The sequence below is a fragment of the Tasmannia lanceolata genome, unplaced genomic scaffold, assembly GCF_043159265.1.
Source record: "Tasmannia lanceolata isolate RefF3 unplaced genomic scaffold, GAP_Taslan_0.1 ptg000023l, whole genome shotgun sequence".
In the NCBI taxonomy this organism is placed as follows: Eukaryota; Viridiplantae; Streptophyta; class Magnoliopsida; order Canellales; family Winteraceae; genus Tasmannia; species Tasmannia lanceolata.
The window spans coordinates 1,537,980-1,559,043 of NW_027518700.1; the positions used below are offsets into that span (position 1 = coordinate 1,537,980).

The following is a 21,064-nucleotide window of genomic DNA, read 5'->3' on the forward strand; positions in this document are numbered from 1 at the left end:
GAGGAATTGCATATTATGGTACCTTCTATAGATCGGAGGGTTGCAATCATCCTATGATAATGATTTTTGGGCCGCAATCTATTTACGTTGTGGCCCATCAAATGGACGGTTTGGATATCTATGGTGTGGCCTGTAAAGTACTTTTAAATTATAGCCTATCAAATGGACGGTTTGGATCATCCTATGGCGTGGCCCATACATTACTTTTTGAAAAATAATGGACTAAGCGAGCGCACACCATATAAAATCTCATCACTCATGAGAGAGATTTTGCTTTTATTTGGGAGAGGGAGATTTTCAAAGGATTTAATGTTGCCTTACAGTGATGGTTCGATGGAGAGATTTTAGGGATTTCTAAGGGTAATATACTAATGTAATGAGGGATAATGCCCAATGGATTATGGGTAAAAGAAAACATAAAAAGCTATTTCAGGGACAAAACTGTACTAATGTAAATTATAAAAATTTTGGGAGAATCTTGTAGATATGTTTCGATCCAAGGGTTTTATAGTAGTTTTTCCCCCCCAAAAAAAAAAAACACTTAAAAAATACAAGAAAAAAATGGCATTAATGAGGGCGGGGCGGGGCGAGGCAGGGCCAACTCCATCCCCTTCCCCGCTCAAATCGGGGAATTTTTTAAATCCCCTTCCCAAGCGGGGCGCGACGGGGCGGATCCCCACTTTCCCGAGTGAAATTGCCAGCCCTAGACCCAACCCGAGTTACTCAAGTTATAGTATGTATTTTTTTTTCTAAAACTATGTTACTTTAAAAGTGAAAACTTAAAAGTAAAACTCACGAACGCACGCAGTCACAGGGACTCTCTCCATCTTCTGTTCGTTTCCCCCCTTTAGCTCTAGGGTTTCAAGTTTCAACTAAATAGTTAATGCACTAAATAGTTTGTTGTTTATCCCATATGAGTATAATCATTTCCATTTGATAATGCATCAATTCACTCTCTTTGGACTAGTTATTAGTTAATGCACTAAAAAGTTTGCCATGCTTGAGTTTTTCTACTTCTATGAGTTGAGCCGCCTTGCCAAACAAGAGTTTTCCTTAAAATATTGCGTCACATAAAAAAAAACCCGACCCGACCGGAGATTTATCATGGGCAGGATCGGGTTTGGGAATCGTGGGTTTTTCCGGAAGAAAACCCGACCCGAGCCGACCCGAGATATTTCTCAGGTAGGGTTTGATTCTTCAAAACCCGACCCGCCCGACCCGAGTTGCAGCTCTACTTATAGTCAATAGTAGGATCACCAGAATCATTCACTTGCACACCCAAGAAACCGGGTGTTAATAAAGGCCCAAGAAACCGGGTGTTAATAAAGGCCCAAACGACCGGTCCTGTGTCAAATTTGAATAGGATGGCTATGATCATTCAGATGGATGTGATTGAAACATTGGATCTATGTACTACGGATCACACCAACCAAGAAAAGGTATTCTGTTTTGTTTTGATTTGTAAGACCTGAGTTCCTCATCTATAAAGAGCCATAAGGGAGGAGAAAACACTCAGGAATCTTTTCATGAGTCCACCACAAACCATAGAGGTAATAGCAATAACTGTCATACTTTAGCATGGCGGATCAAAGATAAGGCCCTATTGGTTTTGAACTTTGAGATATAGAGTCCAAAACTGATTATGGACTAATTTTGAGTCCAATAATCAGTCTAGGAATCAAAATCAATTCTCAAAATCCAAAAAGAACCGGGCTTAAAACAATGAACCTTCATTTTAAGTTGAAAGCAACAGGAATAACAGCGACATATCTTCCATTTCCATGCATTAGATTGATTATTGATCTAGACTGCCCATACATTGTGTTGGTACTGGCAAACACTGTTCTACATGGAAATTTTATGTGGGGCAAAGCGTATAACTCTGATCAACAACACATCTGGCACATCAGGAATCTTCTTCCATAATTTATGTTTTCAAGTCAACTTAACATCAGAAATCTTCTTCCATAATTTGTGTTTTCAAGTCTACTTATTCAAAATAATATAACAAGACAAGAAAAAACTATCACAATCCCATTTACCTCTAAAACTACACTCCGCCGACCCCAAAAATGGAAGTTTGGCATGGGGGATTGTTGCATACCGCATAAGCAAACATTTCAGGTAGGTCAATCCTCTTTTACTCAAACAGTCACGCATCCTCTTGAAGCGGGTTGCACATTCTTGATGTACTGAAAACAAGTGATATCATTTTTCATCTTATGAACAAATGCAGCACAGATAATACTAACAGGTGATTGTTATCAAAGAAGGGGGTATAGGGTATTTACAGACCTTGTATAGAACCCCTGAGAGAGCCTTGTATTGGGGTGCGACCCATTTCTTTTTTCTCTCTGCTAACTCCTCATCCGTCAATTGAACGTCCACGCGTCTCTTTCGAACATCAATTGTGATTATGTCCCCATTCTGAACCAAACCAATTGGCCCACCATCCTGCAACAGATCCATCCATCCATTTCTCAAGAAAATGTAATCACAAATTTTAAGTAATATGGCTCTTAAATAGAGATGTTGCTACATGAATGTGTGTGTCTGTTCTTATCCATATAGTGGATAAATATGGATCATGGTGTGTTGTTTGGTGAATCTAAGAGTGACACACTGCATGTTTGACTCAAACTATAGTTGCCAGAGAGAAGCAATACGGGAAGTAAAAGCAAGAAATAATGGGCTTAGAAAAGAAAAATTCAGGAAGCTGTGTTAAGTGTTTAGAAAAGAAAGAATTGCAAGAAGCTAAAGTTTTAAAGTAAATAAAGAGGGAACATGTAAGAAGCATTATTGAAAGTCAACATCAAGCATGTAATAAGCCTCATTAGAAGCGAGTAAGAAGTGTATATAAAGAGTAAGGTTGTAGTTCATTTGGGTTAATGTAGGTAAAGATCATGACCCAGCCCTCCAATCTCCACCATTCCTCACCTTTTTCCTTCACCTTACTCTATCAATCCATCAACGTACAGCCTCTACACCCAAAAAGTCCCTGCACCATCCTCTAAACAGTCCCAACTTTCCTATTTTCTGCAACAACCAGTCCCTATTGACCGTAAGCAGTCTTGGTGACTGCAAATAGCCCTATTGAATGTAAACCCACCCAATCCACCTTGCTTTTCCTCACCTTTTTTCCTTCACCCTACTCCCTTAACCCTTCAACCTACAGTTTATAAAGAAAATCCCTGCACCATCCTCTAAACAGTCCTAACCATCCTATTTTCTTCAACAATCAGTCCCTATTGACTGTAAGCCCAGCAAATCCACCTCTTTTGGACTATTTTGGTTATTACAGACCTAAACCCTGTCAAGGCAGTCCTGAACCTGCGATCAGTTCATGTGAATTATTCTACCCCTTAAACCTGTTCTGACTAGTCCTAACAGTCCCTTAGTGTTATAATCAGTCATAACAGTCCTGAACTTGTTTATTGCCCAAAACCAGCACCTAGACTAAAATCCCACAGACCCAATTCCTACCCTATTCTCATCGTATACTTTATTGAACAGTGAACACCACTTCTATGGGCGTCATGCATCAAATTGGAATCAAAATGGCATGTATGATGGTCTTTCCATACCCGTCCTGCATTAGTTAGGTTTCAGAGCGGCACGCAAAATGATCTTTTTGTGCCCATCCTACATCGCTGCTAACCAGTGTTAACAGCCCCTTAGTATTTGTAAACCAGTCATAACAGTCCAGGGCTTATTTATTGTCCAAAACCAGCGACTAGACTAAAATCCCACAGACCCCATTCCAATCGTGTACTTTCTTGAACACCACTTCTATGGCCATCTTGCATCAAATTGGAATCAGAGCGGCCTCTGTACAATGATCTTTTCGTACTCGTCTTGCATCAGTTTGGCATTAGAGCGGCACGTAAACAATGATCTTTCCGTACTCGTCTTGCATCAGTTTGGCATTAGAGCGGCACGTAAAATGATCTTTTCTTACGCGTCCTACATCAGTTTGGTATCAGAACATTGGAGTGGCACATAATCTTTCCGTATCGGTCCTGCATCATGTAGCTTCCAAAGTGGGTGGCTATCCATGAATTACTTTCTACTAGCCAAATAGCTACTTGAAAGAATTGCAAACTTTAGCTAATGTAATGTGGTGGGGATGACAATTGTGAGCAATACAAATGTACTTATTTACCCGATCAATTTGACTATTCACACCTTTCAACCACACTATAACATGTCACAAATCTTTTATCCTGTCACACAGGACAAAAATACCTTCTCCGTCTTGGTCAATGGAAGGGTTGTCTATCGAAAGAGATCTTACCATAGAAGCCCTGTAATGTCGCCCTCACTCCTTTGTCTAATGTAACCAACTCACTTTTTAATATCATGAAATCTATATCGGACTTCGACAGTTTCAAGTGGATCAAAAACAAATATCCGTATATATGTTGGGCGGGGATACTGGGATCAGACAAAGACTGTAATCTATCAAAACTGGTGGAGCAAAAGCAATAATTTAAACAGTTAGGTTTCAGTATATGTAAATACAAATATAAGCTCAACAGAGTATTCGGGTCACAAGAGTGACTCGGGGAATTCTATGATTAGTTTGAGCCGTAGTTACCAGAAATTATAATAGAACTAGAATTTCGAGCTTTACTAGAACTCCCAATGTGGACACCTCCCACCACCATAGACTAATAGACTTCTTTCAAGTTGCAAGGGTGGGTCCTGAGGAACTTGAGTGATTGACTAAAAGTGAGTTAATTACCCATATCACTTATGATTTTCATAATACACTTGTGGGCCATATTTTAAACACCTAACCTAAGTGATATTCATGAAAAAAGGGTCTTGGTACCCCTACTATAACTTAAAAGACCTGATAACACACTTAAATGACACTTGAAATTAAAATATGGGCCATAGTATGGTCCTCATCGCTACACTTAATTCTGAGACACAAGAATATGTAAAAACCAGTGAGCAAAAGGTTAAAATACCTGAGCTTCAGGGCAAATATGGCCTACAAAATATCCACGTAAGTCTCCTGAAAATCTACCATCTGTCAACAAGGCCACATCCTGCAGTACTTAAAGCAACTTATCAAAAAACTTTTTTTTGGATTGATACAAAAAACATTCAGTTTAGCCAAACCCAAAAAAAAAAGAGTAATTTATTGGATCAATAGCAACATGAATGCATAGTAACAAGCAACTCTTATCATCCCAATCTTCCACAGGGAAATGCAAGGCTAAGAAACAATATGTATGCTCATGACCAACCAGTGTTCGTGACGGATGCCGCGTAAATCCAAATTTTAATATAAATTATTGTTCAATACAAAGGTCTCAGTATATCTTTCATGTTACCAAGAAAATATCTCATTCAATACCAACATTTCATGCTACAAGTCAAACACTGCAAGTCAATACCCACTTGTAACGAGGTCTTTCCCTGCCAATTTCTTTCACAGGAAGAATAATACAGAGGTGTTAGTAGATCTTTCACTCTTCTGAGTTAATGAAAAACGGATTGCATCAGTCATAAATTCACCCGAGTCCACTTAGCTTTACCTTGGCCAATTTCTTGTCCGGGTACTAGTGTTTTTAAACGCTGGGCTAAACTAGTGATCATATACCACCCAAAAAAAAAAAATCACTTGATACAAGTTGAATGAGGATACCTTTTCAAGACCAGCCCCCATTATAGCACTTGTTGCTGTTAGCATTTCAGGCATGCCAGGTCCACCCTTCGGTCCCTCACCTCTAATAACAATAACTTTGCCCTGGAACATACAGATAATATAAGAATTTGAATTGTCAGTCTCATGAAAGTTCTCTCTCCTTTAATAAAAACTTTTCCATGTTAAGGTATTCGTAAATGTAGGACATGCATTCTTTCTGTATTTTTCTGGTGTGAAATGATTTTATGTCATCTACCCCAGGGTATTGGCTACAAGCTTGCGAATGGCAGGTTGACATCCAAGGAAGTTGCCCACATTCTTTGAAAAAGCATTACCGCTACAAACTCTAAAGAGATTAACTGAGAGATCTTCAGCCAACACACTATCAGTTTCGCTGGTGCAGCACCCATTGCTAATTAATTAATCAAACATAAACATACTCTAATAAAGTTACTAAAGTTGAAGCAATTTTTCACATATAGAGAGTTTACAATTGCCAAATCAGATATACATACCTTAAAGCTCATAGTATTTTCTGAGATAGCTGCTAACATAGACTCCTCGCCTTCAAAAATAAGAGCAGGACCTGCCAAGCACATGCCCCATTATCTATTCTATCCAATTGTTGCTAAAATGATAAATAATAATCTCAGAGTTCAAGAGATAGCAAGAAGGTAGAAATGTTATAGAATACAACACCAGAGAAATATAAGCCTTCTTTCCCATTAATGTTTGCCACGGAGCCCTCTGGTGCTATATTTCCATAGAAAATCTGGATGTGGGCTGTTGACTTGATAGGGTCTTTTATTGGTCTTATTATTTGCTGGAAAATAACAAAATAGCAACCTTCATGTTCAAATTGTGCAGGATTCATATCTAAGAACCTAAAGTGTTACAAATTTACTATCTTACCTGACCTTCAGGCAAACGATCGGCAAACTTTGCAAGTACTTCTAATGGCAAACCCGAGACTATAATTAAATTATAAAAAGTTGGCGTTTAGCAATAACATCAAGGAGTAGATGAACAATAATATCAAGGAGTGACACATCCACCAAATTTACTATGCATACCAGTTAAGCAATCCCCATCTAAAAACCCTTGCTCCAAAAGATAGCGCATGACTGCAGGTGTTCCGCCAATCTATAACATAAAAGTTTAACAGCCAATCATGAGACTCCACAAGCCAAGTAATATAAGAAAACACTAGAAAAATATACAAAATGATAGAAATTAAATTCTTCGACCATTCATATTCTACAGACCTTGTGTAAATCCTCCATGACATGTTCTCCACTAGGATTTAGATCCACAAGAAGAGGAACCTCATCACTAACCTCCTGAAAATCATCAAGTGTCAATTCCAGATCCACGGACCTGCAAAAGACACAAGCATCACCAATTATTAAATACAGGTGTGTGTCCCTCTCTCTCTCTCTCTCTCTCTCTCTCTCTCTCTATATATATATATATATATATAGAGAGAGAGAGAGAGAGAGAGGAAATGGTTTGTGAGCAGCTGCACAGATAGCTTATCTGAGCAGGAGCTCACAAACACATGTGGCCCCACATTCTTGGGGGGATTCAAAGCATTCATTTGGAAGGCCCTTCCATGTATAGGGTGTGTACCAAAAATCAAACCTATAGGATCATCCTAACCCAATCAAAAGTAGAGGGGGAAATGGACAAACACTGTTTTTGCCCACTTTTTCCTTCCACAAATGGATCGACACTGTTTTTGCCCACTTTTTTCATTTGCAAGGCCCCATCATAGATAGGGTGTGTACCAAAAATCAAATCAAGTCCATTGGATCATCCTAACCCCTCCAAAAGTGGAAGGCAAAAATGGGCAGATTAGTCGACAAATAGTGTCTGTCCATTTTCCCCTCCACTTTTGGATGGGTTAGGATGATCCTATGAACCTGATTTTTGGTACACAACCTATCTATGTTAAGTCCTTCCAAATGAATGCTTTGGAACACCCCAAAAAATGTGGGACCCATGCTTTTGTGGCACTCTAGCTCATATGAGAGAGAGGGAGGGAGGGAGGGAGGGAGGGAGCTCACAAACATGGGGGGGGGGGGGGGGGGGGGGGGGGGGGGGGGGGGGTGGCCACATTGTTTGGATGATCCAAAGCATTCATTTGATAAGCCCTCATATAGATAGGGTGTGCCCAAAAAATCAGCTTCATAGGATCATCCTAACCCTTCCATTTGTTAAGGTTAAAATGGACAGGTATAAACCTTCATAAATTTGCCATTTTTTACCTCCACAAATGAAAGGGTTAGGATAATCCTATAAAGCTGATTTTTTGGGCACACCCTAGCTATATGAGGGCCTATCAAATGAATGCTTTGAATCATCAAAACAATGTGGGCCCCCCATGTTTGTGAGCTCTAGCTCATATAATCTTATATGAGAGCTCACAAACACTTTTCCCTATATATATATATATATATATATATATATATATATATATATATATATATATATATATGTTGAGAAAACATAGTGAACCCTCACCTAGCAATAGCAATCAAATGCAGAACGGCACTGGTAGATCCACCAAGGGCCATAACAACAACCATTGCATTGCGCAATGATTTTTTAGTGATAATGTCTCTCGGTTCCAAACCCAGTTTTATCAATATCTCTAGATACGCTCCAGCTGAATAGCACTCAGCCAACTTCAACCAGTTCGCTCCACTTCTTGAAGAGCTTTACAAGATATAAAAACAAGGATTAAAATAAGAAGTAGAACAAAAAGCTCAATTGGTGCGTACACAACTTGAATTCAAAAAAGAGAGTTTCAAGAAGGACAAAGAAATACTAAAACTCTGCTTGGACATAATTTCTACCTGTAAGGAAGTGTCATTCCCATCGCCTCAATTGCACAAGCCATTGTATTGGCTGTGTATGTGCCACCACAAGCCCTTGCTTCAGGGCAGGAGTTCTGAATAATATCATCATCACTCATTGACCCACTAAAGTAGTCTGCATAGACCTACGAAGTGTACCAACAACCCCAAGGAATAAATTGCAAGGCTTGGAAATATTGCTTAAGAAAGCAATGATGAATAATGAAAGAGCAGTAAACTTGAGTCCAAAAAATAGAAATGGAACAACCTATTTTCTTGTTTCTTTGAGCGGCACTAGAAAGGCAAATTCTCAGCTACAAGTACTTATCTGAAAACATATAAGCCAAAGGGCTTACAACAGATCTCAAGAATATGAAGTTCCACATTGACCTTATATCCTCAGACAATCACATTTTGCTTATTACAAACATGCTCCAGTGACACTGAGTAAATCTCAAAACAATTGGTGACACTGAGTAAATCTCAAAACAACTGGCCTCTAAAGGCTTGGATTTCTTGATCATTCTAAGTGACACTTCTTGTGTTATGAACCACATAATACAAAGATTTGAGTCCTCGATTGTTTGTTCATGAGAAGTTTTTCAATGGGAGTTTAACTTTGTGATGCAGGACAATACCTAATTTAGGGAGGCTCCTACACTATTAATGGGATAAAGGCTTTAGGAGAGATTTACGGTTAACACGGAAGACTCAAACACTTAAAGAACTAACCTAGGGCTGATTTGGCTCTAATTTTATTATAGAGTAGAAGCAATAAAAGACGTTAAATGCTTTCGGTAATCAGAAAAATCACCATTAACAAGAAATAAACCTTATTCAAATTAATCAATAGGTAAAAGATCCTCTAGGTGGATTGTTAATGGCAAAATTAGTCCTAAACTAGGTTTTACGCATGCAACCAATTAAAAGAACTAAAAGCTAATGCAAATACCGATGAATTAGATGTAAGCAAGCACGAAAATAGTAATAATCAATGAAGAACATCGGAAAAATTATCAACAGCAGTGAGGGGTTCAAAACAGTCTAGATTTAGGGGTTATACTGTTGTCCAGATTATAGTTATGATCTGGAAAGGTAAAAGGAAGTAAATCTAGGGTTTAGGGAAGGGTTTTGATGGTAGATTTAGGCTAAGGATCTCAAAAACTAGTTTTGGGGCTTGAAAGGGGATCTCAAAAACTAGTTTTGGGGCTTGAAAGGGGTGAAAATCTCAACTAGGCTCAAAAGGGCATTCAGGTAAGGGATCGTGAGTGTTTTAGCTGAAGGTTAATCACAAGATCAATGCCTCAAAATCTCAGATTGAGATCATGAAGAACAAACACGATATATGGATTTTGGTTTTTTTCAACTTTAGGGTCCCAAAATAATAAAGAAACCGAAAAGATTGATGTACTAACCTTGTTGTGCAGATTTGATAGAAAAAAAGAGTAGAGAAGAAGAGAGAAGATGAGAAGGATTGTTCCAAACCACCAAGAAGAAGAGAGAAGAAGAAAACCTAAATTTCTGGCTTCAAGCAAAACGTCAACTCTATTCAATATTTTCGAAAGTCCCTTACATTGATTTCATAAGATGTATTTATAAGAAAAGAAATCCTAGGACATAACTGAAGACCTAAGAACTAATCTCATCCATTCATTTAATCCAAAGTAAACTAAATAAAGTTAAAAACTTACCAAAAATAGTAATCTCATAATAGACCTATACCACTACCTAAAAACATTCATAATTTGCTCAAATCATGTGATCTTGGGCTCATTAGATAGGTAATTGAAAAACATTTTCTAATAATTCCAAAAACACGCCAAAAGGATGAGATTTGATGCCTAAAAAGTAGGCAACAAATAAAATGACGAAAATAGAAGATAAATAATAAAAAAATGACGCCCACGTCTGAGACCCATGCTAGAGTCTTCACCATTAGTCCCGTCCACGCCTGCGCTTGTAAACCTTGAATTCTTTCGTATTGTTGATGTCCCCATCACTCTGACCGTCACTGACAGTGATTATGATCATTGCGGATAGTGTAATGGGATGGTGGGAATACACTACCTTTCCATGCAACTCAACTAAGCTTTTGTCCCAAACTAGTTGGGGTTGGCTACTGAATCCTTTAGAAAATTTTCAAGAAGAAGGTGAAAGGATCTACGGGTACAGAATGACAAAGTCTAGGTCCTGACAATAGTTGGGTTCGTCTACAAGGATCATTTTCTTCCATTCTATCCTATCAAAGGTCATGTTCTCTGTTATGTTCCTAGCCCTCAAGTCTTTCCTCACTGTTTCTACCCAAGTTTTTTTTTGTCTGCCCCTCCCTCTTTTTACCCCATCAACTTGGCACAAGTCACTTCTTCTCACTGGAGCATCCAAAGGCCTACGTTGGATATGCCCAAACCATCTTAAACGGTGCTCTCTCATCTTCTCCTCAATTGGTGCCACCCCCACCTTTCCTCACTGTTTCTACCCCCATCTTTCCTCACTGTTTCTACCCAAGTTTTTTTTGGTCTGCCCCTCCCTCTTTTTACCCCATCAACTTGGCATAAGTCACTTCTTCTCACTGGAGCATCCAAAGGCCTACGTTGGATATGCCCAAACCATCTTAAGCGGTGCTCTCTCATCTTCTCCTCAATTGGTGCCCACCCCACCTTTCCTCAATTGGTGCCACCCCCATCTTTCCTCACTGTTTCTACCCGGTCTGCCCCTCCCTCTTTTTACCCCATCAACTTGGCACAAGTCACTTCTTCTCACTGGAGCATCCAAAGGCCTACGTTGGATATGCCCAAACCATCTTAAGCGGTGCTCTCTCATCTTCTCCTCAATTGGTGCCACCCCCACCCGTTTACGGATGTCTTCATTTTTAATTCGATCTAACCTTGTGTGGCCGCACATCTATCTAAGCATTCGCATCTCTGTTACGCTCATCTTATGCACATGTTGCTTCTTGGTGGCCCAATATTATGAGCCGTACAGCATGGCTAGCCTCACAGCTGTCTTATAAAACTTTCCCTTCAACTTGGTAAGGATTTTACTATCGCACAGAACTCCTGAGGAAAGTTTCCACTTCAGCCAACCTGCTCTTATTCTATGGTTAACATCCTCTTCAATCTCTCATTCCTTATGTAGAATTGAACCAAGATAGCGAAAGATATCCCCTCTTGGGTACCTCCTGTCCAGTCATATTTACTACATCCTCGTCCCGCCTCCTTACATTACTAAAGTTGCACTCCATATACTCTTAGTCCTACTCAGTCTAAAACCTTTGGATTCCAAAGTAGTTCTGCATAATTCTACTCCTGCTTTGGTTTCGTCAATTAATACTATGTCGTCTGCAAATAACATACACCATAGTACCTCATCTTGGATAACTTCTGTAAGTTCATCCATAACTAGCGTAAAAAGATAAGGGCTTAGAGTTGATCCTCGTGCAATCCTATTGTAATTGGAAACTCACTAGACGTGCCATCCGTGGTTCTGACACTAGTTACCGCTCCATCGTACATATCCCTAATCACATCAACATATTTTGTAGGCATTTTTTCCTTTCAAGGACCCACCACATAACACTCCTGGGAACCCTATCATACGCTTTCTCCAAATCAATGAAAACCATATAAAAGTCCTTTTTATTTTCTCTAAATCTCTCCATTAACCGCCTAATCAAGAAGATAGCTTCCATAGTCGATCGTCCCAGCATGAAGCCAAACTGATTCTCTGACATCTTAGTCTCTTTTCTTAGTCTATGCTCAATTACCCTCTCCCAAAGCTTCATGGTGTGACTCGCAACTCTTGAATATCCCCTTTATTCTTATAAATAGGTACTAATGTACTCTTCCTCCACTCATCAAGCATCTTCTTAGTATTCAAAATATTGTTAAATAATCTGATTAGCCAAACCAAACCCACATCACCCAAGCATCTCCAAGTCCATTCATACACCGTGGGACCAACTTTTTTTTAATGGTTAGGACTAATTATTTTACACCTCATGCTATGATGGGGTGGGGCCCAATATTTAATGACCATGCCTAAGATTGGTGGGGCCCACTGTCTCTACCCAAACCAATGCAGAAAGTGGGGCCCACCATTTTACCCCTAATGTTATTGACAAGGTGGTGTCCACCTTCCCTACCCAAACCTATCATTTGACTGGAGCCCGAGATTTTACATCTCATGTTTTGATGGCATGGGGCCCACTATTTTACTAGTAAATAACAACATGCTTGTAACTTGCATGAACAAAAATAATTAAGTTTTAAGTTCCTCCTTCCAAGTTTTCAATCATCAAAGCAAGAAAGCCCAGGCCCAACAACTCGATTCAACTGGTAAGAGTCATAGTTTCTTCACTCGACTCAGAGCAGCTTGTAAGAGTCATCAGATGACTCGTAAGAGTTTTCAACAGGGGTGAATCGACTCGAAAGCCCGGTGACCCGACTCGACTAGAGAGTTTACTCGTACGACTCGTAAGAGTTTGACAACTGTGTGTGCACGCCCGCACGTGTATATAAACGGCTCACATTTTCTAGTCTATCGACATGAAATAGGGTGGGTGATGCAGAGAATATCTTAATAAGTAGCATATTGGCCCATTAGGATTTATATTGCCATGTTATTTAGTTTATGAATTTATTTTCATGTTATTTAGATTCTAGAATATTTATTTCCATGTTTTTAGTTGTTGGGACTTTTATTTTTCAAGGAATTTTATTTCCATTGCTATTAAATAAGCCTTAATGTAGTAGAGAATTTAGTTTTGATGATTATTGAATTGAATTGATATTTCTCCCCTCTAGAGATTTCTTCTTCTCTCTTCTCCGGTTCTTCTCTTCTTCTCCCTAAATTCCTCAATTCTTCTCTTCTCCTCTCCTATTCTTTTTCTCTTCTATTCTTCTATTCTTTTCTCCTATTCTTCTTCTCTTATTCTTCTCGTTCTCCTCTATTCTTCATCTTCTTCTCTTTCTCCCATTTCTTCTATTTTCTCTCCCGGGACTACATCAAACTTGGCATCAGATCAAAAGATCCAAGTCGTCGAAGATCAAAGTTGTGACCGTGTTCGAGCCACAAAGCGCCATCAAGCATCTCCTTCCCAGCCTAAATCTGCCGAAAACCAGTTCCTATTTTCAGCCAAGCATCTTCTTAAATCAGTCCAAAACCAATCCCTGTTTTCAGCCCTTGTTTCCAAACCCAGCCCCATCGAAACCCAACATACCCCAATTTTCTTCTCAATTTTCAGCCCTTATTTTCAGCCTCTCCACATATTTCCCGGAACCTTCGGCCTACAATCCCTAAAACTAAATAACATAGAAATATAAATCCTAATGGGCCAATATGCTACTTATTAGCATACCATCTGCATCAACGGGCCCACATTTTTTGGGTGATCCTAACCATTCATCTGATGGGCCCTGACATAGATATGGTGTGCCCAATAAATCATCTCCATAGAATCATCCTAACCCTTCGATTTGTTGAGGTTTAAAATGGATAGATTTGTGGAGGTTTAAACTCGTCCATTTTAAAAGTAAATATAAAGATGCGTGGAACCAAAAGTTAATAATTAAAAAGAAAGAAAGAAAAAGACAGAGTGCATCATGATATTGTAGACATTAAAGGATTTACAACATGCAGTTCAGCCATTCATATCAAATTTACAAAATGGCAAATAAATGTGCACACCTGAACCATATCGTGAACATAATTGCCTTGAACGCAACCAAGTTGCATAAAATTTAGATACAATAAGTACATGACTTTGACACCCAGCAGTTCAAACCAATTAGTTATAACTTATGAGGAGAGAGAAAACACCTAAACCCCTATTTCTCGTGAACTTCAGATTTTACAAATGAGAAAAATCACTTCATCAAACCTAATGACGCCATAAATATTACACCTGGGATAAAAATGAGCATTAACTAATTAAAACATGAGGAATAAAAAAAGTGAGCTAGGTCAAATGTAGAAGCTTGAAAGAAGTTTTAGCTCATCGGAAAAGATTTGAATTCCACGGTGATTGTGCTACTAATGCACACATATAAACCAGTTCCATCTCAAGCAAAATTATCCGGACAAGCAAAATGAAAAGTATTTCAAAATTTACATAACGTAGTGCTCTCTTTCCCCTGTTTTGTAAGGCTAGTTTACAGTCATAAAGATTCCTTGCTAAGCGACCAAAATCATGGAGACTTTAGAAAAATTAAAAGGCCATAATCCTGATTTTCAAAAGTCCAAATAATGATGGTAGAAGGCAAGTCATATGTATACAACATTTCCTCAACACTAACCTTACGAGTTCCACCATAGACCATGATACTAGGTCGATTCAACCGTCCCATTGCCATAATTGCACCTACAATCTGTAGAGGTGCAAAAACTCAGATTCAGAAAGCACAGTTCAACTTAACACAACATAGAACATTGAGTTCACATGCTAGGCAAGTAATGTTACACAGGTACTTGTAAACACTTGAACAAAAGAATCACAATTGTAGCAACAATTCAAGTGCAGTGACTACAGAAAAAATAACTTGCGATCAAGTAGAAAAAAGGGAAATGCAGCCTGCAGAAAAGATAAATCATATTCGGACATCGAAAGATTTGAAACCAAAAGTGAGTCCTTATAGGTCAGCGTGTTAAACTTGGGATTAGTTGAGACTTGAATAGACAATTCTCTCCCAAGCATGTCCACATCTCTCATAGTACTAATAGGATGGTGGATTAGAAACAGGAGGGAATTACATGAAGATTTTATGCATTGGAGTGTTCTCTCTCTAGGGTAGTGCTGGGGACAACCTCACCCTTATTTGTTCTCATTGTCTTCTTTTCAATAAATGTTTCCACTATTTCTAAAAGAAAAAGAATAAACGATAATAATAAGCAATTCATATATCACCAAAATAGTGAAGTACAACCTAGAAAATTTTCTAGCCCAAAATACAGTGTTATGTTATAAAGAGAAGAACAGTTGGTTCACATAGAAACTTGCAGTGAATCAAGTGCCACAAAATTGCAGAGAGAACTACTTGAATGTCAAGCAAACCAAATTTAAGGGGATAGGGTAAATCAAATCCTTTTGTATTTAGAATCGATGATCTTTGATTCTACCTTTTCCAATTTAACAGAAGACATACTAGCCAGACCTTTAATCTCCCTGGCACTTTCTCGAATATATGGAGTATCAATGATTGAGTCCAGAAAACAGATAATCTCCAAAACTTAGCACTTCATAGAACAAAACACACGCCAGCAACTGCTAGTAATTTATCAAAAACTGCCAATCACAGCAGTCTAAGAAAATCAATAGCCAGTCCAAGTGCACGGCATGTCTGAAACCATCTCCTAGGTTCGACACAGGTGCCCTTTACCCAAACTAGACTTTGTAGCTTAAAGAAATTGTTGAGAGGAGACGAGATTAGAGAGAAAATGAAGTGATGTCCACTCTCCCTTACTTGGTATTTATATATAAAGAGAACATACATATGACTACTATACCCTTAAGGGTACATAATACACCTTTTAACACTCCCCCTCAAGCTGGAATGTATATATATTGTACATTCCAAGCTTGTTACATATGTCACTCAATTTTGTATAGTTCAAGGGCTTTGTGAACACATCTGCTAACTGATCAGCAGATCTCATGAAAGAAACATGAATTTTGCATCTTTGTATCCTCTGGCGAATGAAGTGGCAGTCAACCTCTATATGCTTGGTTCTCTCATGAAAGACTGGATTGGTAGCTATATGAATAGCAGCTTTATTGTCACAATAAAGCTGAGCTGGAGCAGATGGAGAGAAACCAATCTCAGAAAGGCGAGAACGTAACCAAATAAGTTCCCCACTGGTATGAGACATAGCACGATATTCTGATTCGGCACTCGACTTGGAGACTAGGTCCCTGCTTCTTGCTTTTCCACAACACTAGATTGGCGCCAACAAAGGTGCAATATCCAGTGGTGGATCTCCTATCTGCTGGAGATCCTGCCCAGTCTGCATCACAGAAGCCTTCTACCCTGATGTGACCATGCATCTTGAATAGGAGGCCTTTCCCTGGCGCTCCTTTCAAGTAGTGAAGAATCTGAATCACTGCTGCCCAGTGAGAAGTACGGGGTGAGCTCATATGTTGGCTTACTGCGCCAACCACCACCACGGGCATAAGCTGCTGTAGTAGGACCATCAAAAGAAACAGGAGTAAGAGAGATGCCACCTAAGCACTGCTGAGCTCGCTGGTAGACCACCTCGAGGGAAGGCATAGTGCCAGAGCCATAAATCTGCTGGCCAAAAGACATAAACTCGGGGCCCAAGGTCTCGAGGAACTGGACGACTCGGAGCTGATTCCGCTGTCGAGCGGCGACGGCCAAGTCAGTCGTCAAAGGCATGAAGACGTCGAGCTGCTGACAGTGAGAGACGAACTGGCTGTAGTAGGTATAAAGAGGGGTGTCACCACGCCGAAGATGCATCCACTCAGTATAGGTGGCACAAATGCGGGAGAGGTTACCCACGCCGGAAAACATAACCGCCATATGATCCCAAATCCTCTTTGCAGTCGGAAGCTGCATCATAGTCCCGGAAATCTGGGGGATCATACCCTGCCAGAGTAAACTACGAATATGAGCATCATCCGTTTCGCACTGCTCATAGGTGGGATCCGAAGCCGCCGGAGAGTCACGGCGTATGGTGTAGACCTTCCGTTTGGCAATAAGATACACTTCCACGGCCACTTTCCAATGCATGTAATTGGAACCATCAAGCTTGACCGTGGTCATGGGGAGGAAGGTATCACCCGATGAAGAGGAAAGAGGGATAGAAGAAGATGAGGCCGTGTGTGTTAGAGGGACACCTGTAGGAAGAGGTTTCCCGAGAGAGGGATTGTCAACAAGAGGAGGATCCATAGAAGGAATGAAGGAGAAATAGACAACACACGACGGCAAAGTAAGGGAGAAGAGAAATGAGAAGGCCTCTAGGACATAAAGAGACCACTATGTGTGGTGAGAGAATGTTGCGCGACTCCGACAAATAAGAGGAGAAAAAGAAGACATGATAGGGCCTCTAGGGCATAAATGGAGAAAATGAAATGTCGGAGTCGCGAACGAAGAAGAAAAGAAGGGGAGAAGAAATTTAAACCATAGAGAGAAAGAGGGTTAGAAACTTAGGGAGGGAGGGAGGGTTAGGGATTTAAGGTTTTATGAGGGATAGGAAATGGGATTAGTAGGGAAAAATGGGAGGAAGAGAAAGAGATTGGGGTGGAAGAGAGAGAGGGCAAGGGAGGAGGAGGAGGGGGAGGGGCGGGAAAAAAAAGAAATTTAGAGAGAGGGGCTAGGACGAGAGAGGTGGTGAGGCGAGAGAGGGGCTGGGGCGAGAGAGGTGATGGGGCGAGGGTGGAGAGTCATGTAGGGTGGCGTGTGGTGGAGGGAGGGAGGAGAGAAGGAGAAGGGGAGCTTCTCCAATGGTCCTTAGGGCACAAAAACCCCTAGGGCTTTGATACCATGTTGAGAGGATAAGAGATTAAAGAGAAAATGAAGAAGTGAAGTCCACTCCCCCTTACTTGGTATTTATATATAAAGAGAACATACATATGACTACATAATACACCTTTTAACAGAAATGATTGTTGCAATATCTGAAAAAGAAGTTATCAGCAAAACCAAAGCCGAGGGACTTTTTTCTCTTTTCTTTTCTTATTTCTAGACCCTAAGCCTGGAAGATTTTCGCACAAAACCCAAGACCAAAAATAACTCAACAAGAATAAAACCCAACAGAGAGAGAGAGATTAGAGTTTAGGAAAGAGAAGATGTTACATTTGCGTCACAGGTAATGGAGATGTTGGCATCGTACCACTGTTCACCCATAACAGTTTCAATAGTATCGGCAATCAAATCCCTACTCTTCATAGAAATGGCATCATTAACCCCAAACATGTTATAAGTAAAACCAAAAGATTCAGCATTCCTAACCCCCTCTTTGACCTTATTGATAAGCCCCGGGAGGTATCTGTTACAAGGGTGATTCTCGTACCAGATGGTGAAGATGCCAACCATGTGACTAGGTTTATCCACATATCTCTTTTTTTCCGTGGCATTGAATCTGTATTTGTAGAGTTTTTTTAGAAGGTCAGGGGAAGGATTCTGTGATTTGGGTTCTGTGATTTGAGAGAGACTGGAGAAGCGGAGGGGAAAAGAGAGATTTGGGCGTGGACGGGCTAACAAGGCTAAGGCCTGCTGCATGGTGGCTGCAAAATGCTTCATACTGGCTGTGTTCGTATGCTTCAAGGCCACAAATTTTGCCAGATTTTGAGAGGATTAGCTAGTTGAAGACCACGCTCAAGAGGAGTTCGGCTTGTTTAGAGTTCTGCCAAGAGAAGCTAAGGCCTGCTACGGTTTTTGCAAGAAAATAAAAAGTATTATTTGCAGAGGATTAGCCTACCAAAGATCAAAGATCAAAGATCAAGTTCAATAGGATTTCGGCTTGTTTAGGGTTCTGCCAAGAGAAGCTAAGGCCTGCTAAGGTTTTTGCAAGAAAAAAAAAAGTCTTTTTGCCGAGGAGGAAGTCGGCTTGTTTAGGGTTCTGCCAAGAGAAGCATATGGGCTGCTTAGGGCTTTTGCAAGAAAATAAAAAGGCAGTGATAATCCCCGGGATAAATCCCCCCCTAACGATAAGGCTGCCGAGAGAATGACCAAAATCACCCCGGTATTTATAGAAATAACAAAACCTGCCCTCATCACTTCCCTCTCCCGTGAGTGCACACGCCTCCGCCTTCTAAAAACGACAACAAAGATTTCTTTTCTTTTTCTCTAGAATTACACGTCAGCATCTACCGCCCTTTAATGCTATGCTACACCTGAATATCTGATAGATCTACTACAATATAGCGGAAGGAAAAAGAAATTTCTTTTCTTTTTATCTGGGATTTACACGTCAGCATTGCTCTTTTACCATTAACCCCTTTTTCTGATATCTAACATCTATCTCTATGAGAAATTATTTGAGGGTAAAATTGTAATCTACATACGAAAAGTACCGACATGGGTACCTATCTATGACAATTACGAAAAAAAACCACCAAGAAGAGGTAAAGACATATGACAATGACAAAAGAACTCCTTTATATTACTCATGCAGGACACTTGCAAAATATTGATGGATTCCGGGCACCTGAAGAGGAACAACAATTATGGAAACCTCTATCGATTGGAGGGCTAGGATCAGCCTATGTCGATTGGAGGACTAGGATCAACCTATGGAAATGATTTTACGGGCACAACCGATTGATGTTGTGTTCCATCACATGGACGGTTTGGATCAGTCTATAACCCTCTATAGATCGGAGGGTTCAAATCAACCTATGAAAATTACTTTTGGGGCACAACCTATGTAGGCAGTGGCCCATCTAATGGACGGTTAGGATCATCCTATGGTACGGGGCCATACCATACATTTTAATAAAGTGACGAGTGCGATCATCAAAATACGGAGAGTAGTGCCATTATAAAATATGGTAGTGAGGACATTAGTACTATATATAATTTGAAACCATCGTTGTTACTTGGATGTCCCCACGCGGGTCGGGTTCAACCCGAATTTGGGTTGGGTCAGGTTAAGCTTTTTCGCAAATCAAGTTGGGTTGGGTTGGGAAAAATCAACCCAAATTGGAAATCGGGTCGGGTCAGGTTGGGTTGTCGAGCAACCCAACCGAAACCCGAATTTGGGTTCCATATGAAGAAGTTTTGTATATGTGTTTTTCTTTTTCAACATTGAAATAGTCTCCACAGTCCACAATGGACGGTTTGGATAATCCTATGGTGCGGGCCATACCGTACTTTAATAAAGTGAGGAGTGTGATCATCAAAATATAGTAGTGCGGATAACATTTTCCTTTGTTAATTGTTAGTCCCTGTTTGGTTTGGATTTTAAGAACCGGTTGTGAGTTAAAAACTTATTATTGGTGACTCACTATTGGTTCTCAAAATCCAAAACAATCCGGCTTGAGTTGAGGTGGTCAACAATTGGTACCATATCAAATCGGGTCAACCCCACCCAACCCAACCCGAATTGAAAATCGGGTTGGGTCGGGTTGGAAATCGGGTTGGGTTGGAAAATATGGGTTCCTCAGGTTGGGTCGGGTTGAGACCCAAGTTGCACCCCTAACGATGAAGAAAAACTACTTTTCCTTATTCACTATGTGCGGGTCAAATTACGAAAAGTTTGATATTATGAATGCATGACACCTGTAAAAATATTAACGAATTCTGGGCACCTGAAGAGGAACAACAATTGTGGAAATCTCTATAGTTGGAGGGCTAGGATCAGCCTATGAAAATTATTTTACGGGCACAACATATTTATGTTGTGTTCCATCACATGGATGGTTTAGATCAACCTATGATGTGGTATGTACAATTCTTTATCGGCCCGTGCATCGCACGGGGTTTTTTGCTAGTAGAAAGAGAAAAAGATTTCATTTTTTCTCTAGTTTTTTCTCCAACACTCTCTCTCTCATGGGATTTTACCAACCAACCCTTTAAAAATTCACATTTATAAA

General features: G+C 40.0%; 1 protein-coding gene across 2 annotated transcripts; it reads right to left on the reverse strand.

Moving 5' to 3' along the window:
* Positions 1-1,899: 1,899 nt before the first annotated feature.
* On the reverse strand, positions 1,900-19,140 carry LOC143856561 (dihydroxy-acid dehydratase, chloroplastic-like). Of its 2 annotated transcripts, none has more exons than XM_077366815.1 (13): positions 18,324-19,140; positions 14,811-14,882; positions 8,518-8,663; positions 8,183-8,377; positions 6,925-7,036; positions 6,733-6,802; positions 6,572-6,630; positions 6,359-6,482; positions 6,175-6,245; positions 5,660-5,761; positions 4,977-5,057; positions 2,296-2,454; positions 1,900-2,192 (listed from the first exon to the last, which is right to left on the reverse strand). In XM_077366815.1, the coding sequence occupies exons 1-13, from the start codon at positions 18,768-18,770 to the stop codon at positions 2,145-2,147; spliced, it is 1,686 nt and encodes a 561-aa protein (XP_077222930.1). In that variant the 5' UTR covers positions 18,771-19,140; the 3' UTR covers positions 1,900-2,144. The 2 variants fall into 2 exon arrangements, with proteins under 2 accessions (XP_077222930.1, XP_077222931.1); XM_077366816.1 differs by lacking the exon at positions 18,324-19,140 and adding an exon at positions 8,786-8,845 and having other exon boundaries at positions 14,811-14,873.
* Between the last annotated feature and the right edge of the window lie 1,924 nt (positions 19,141-21,064).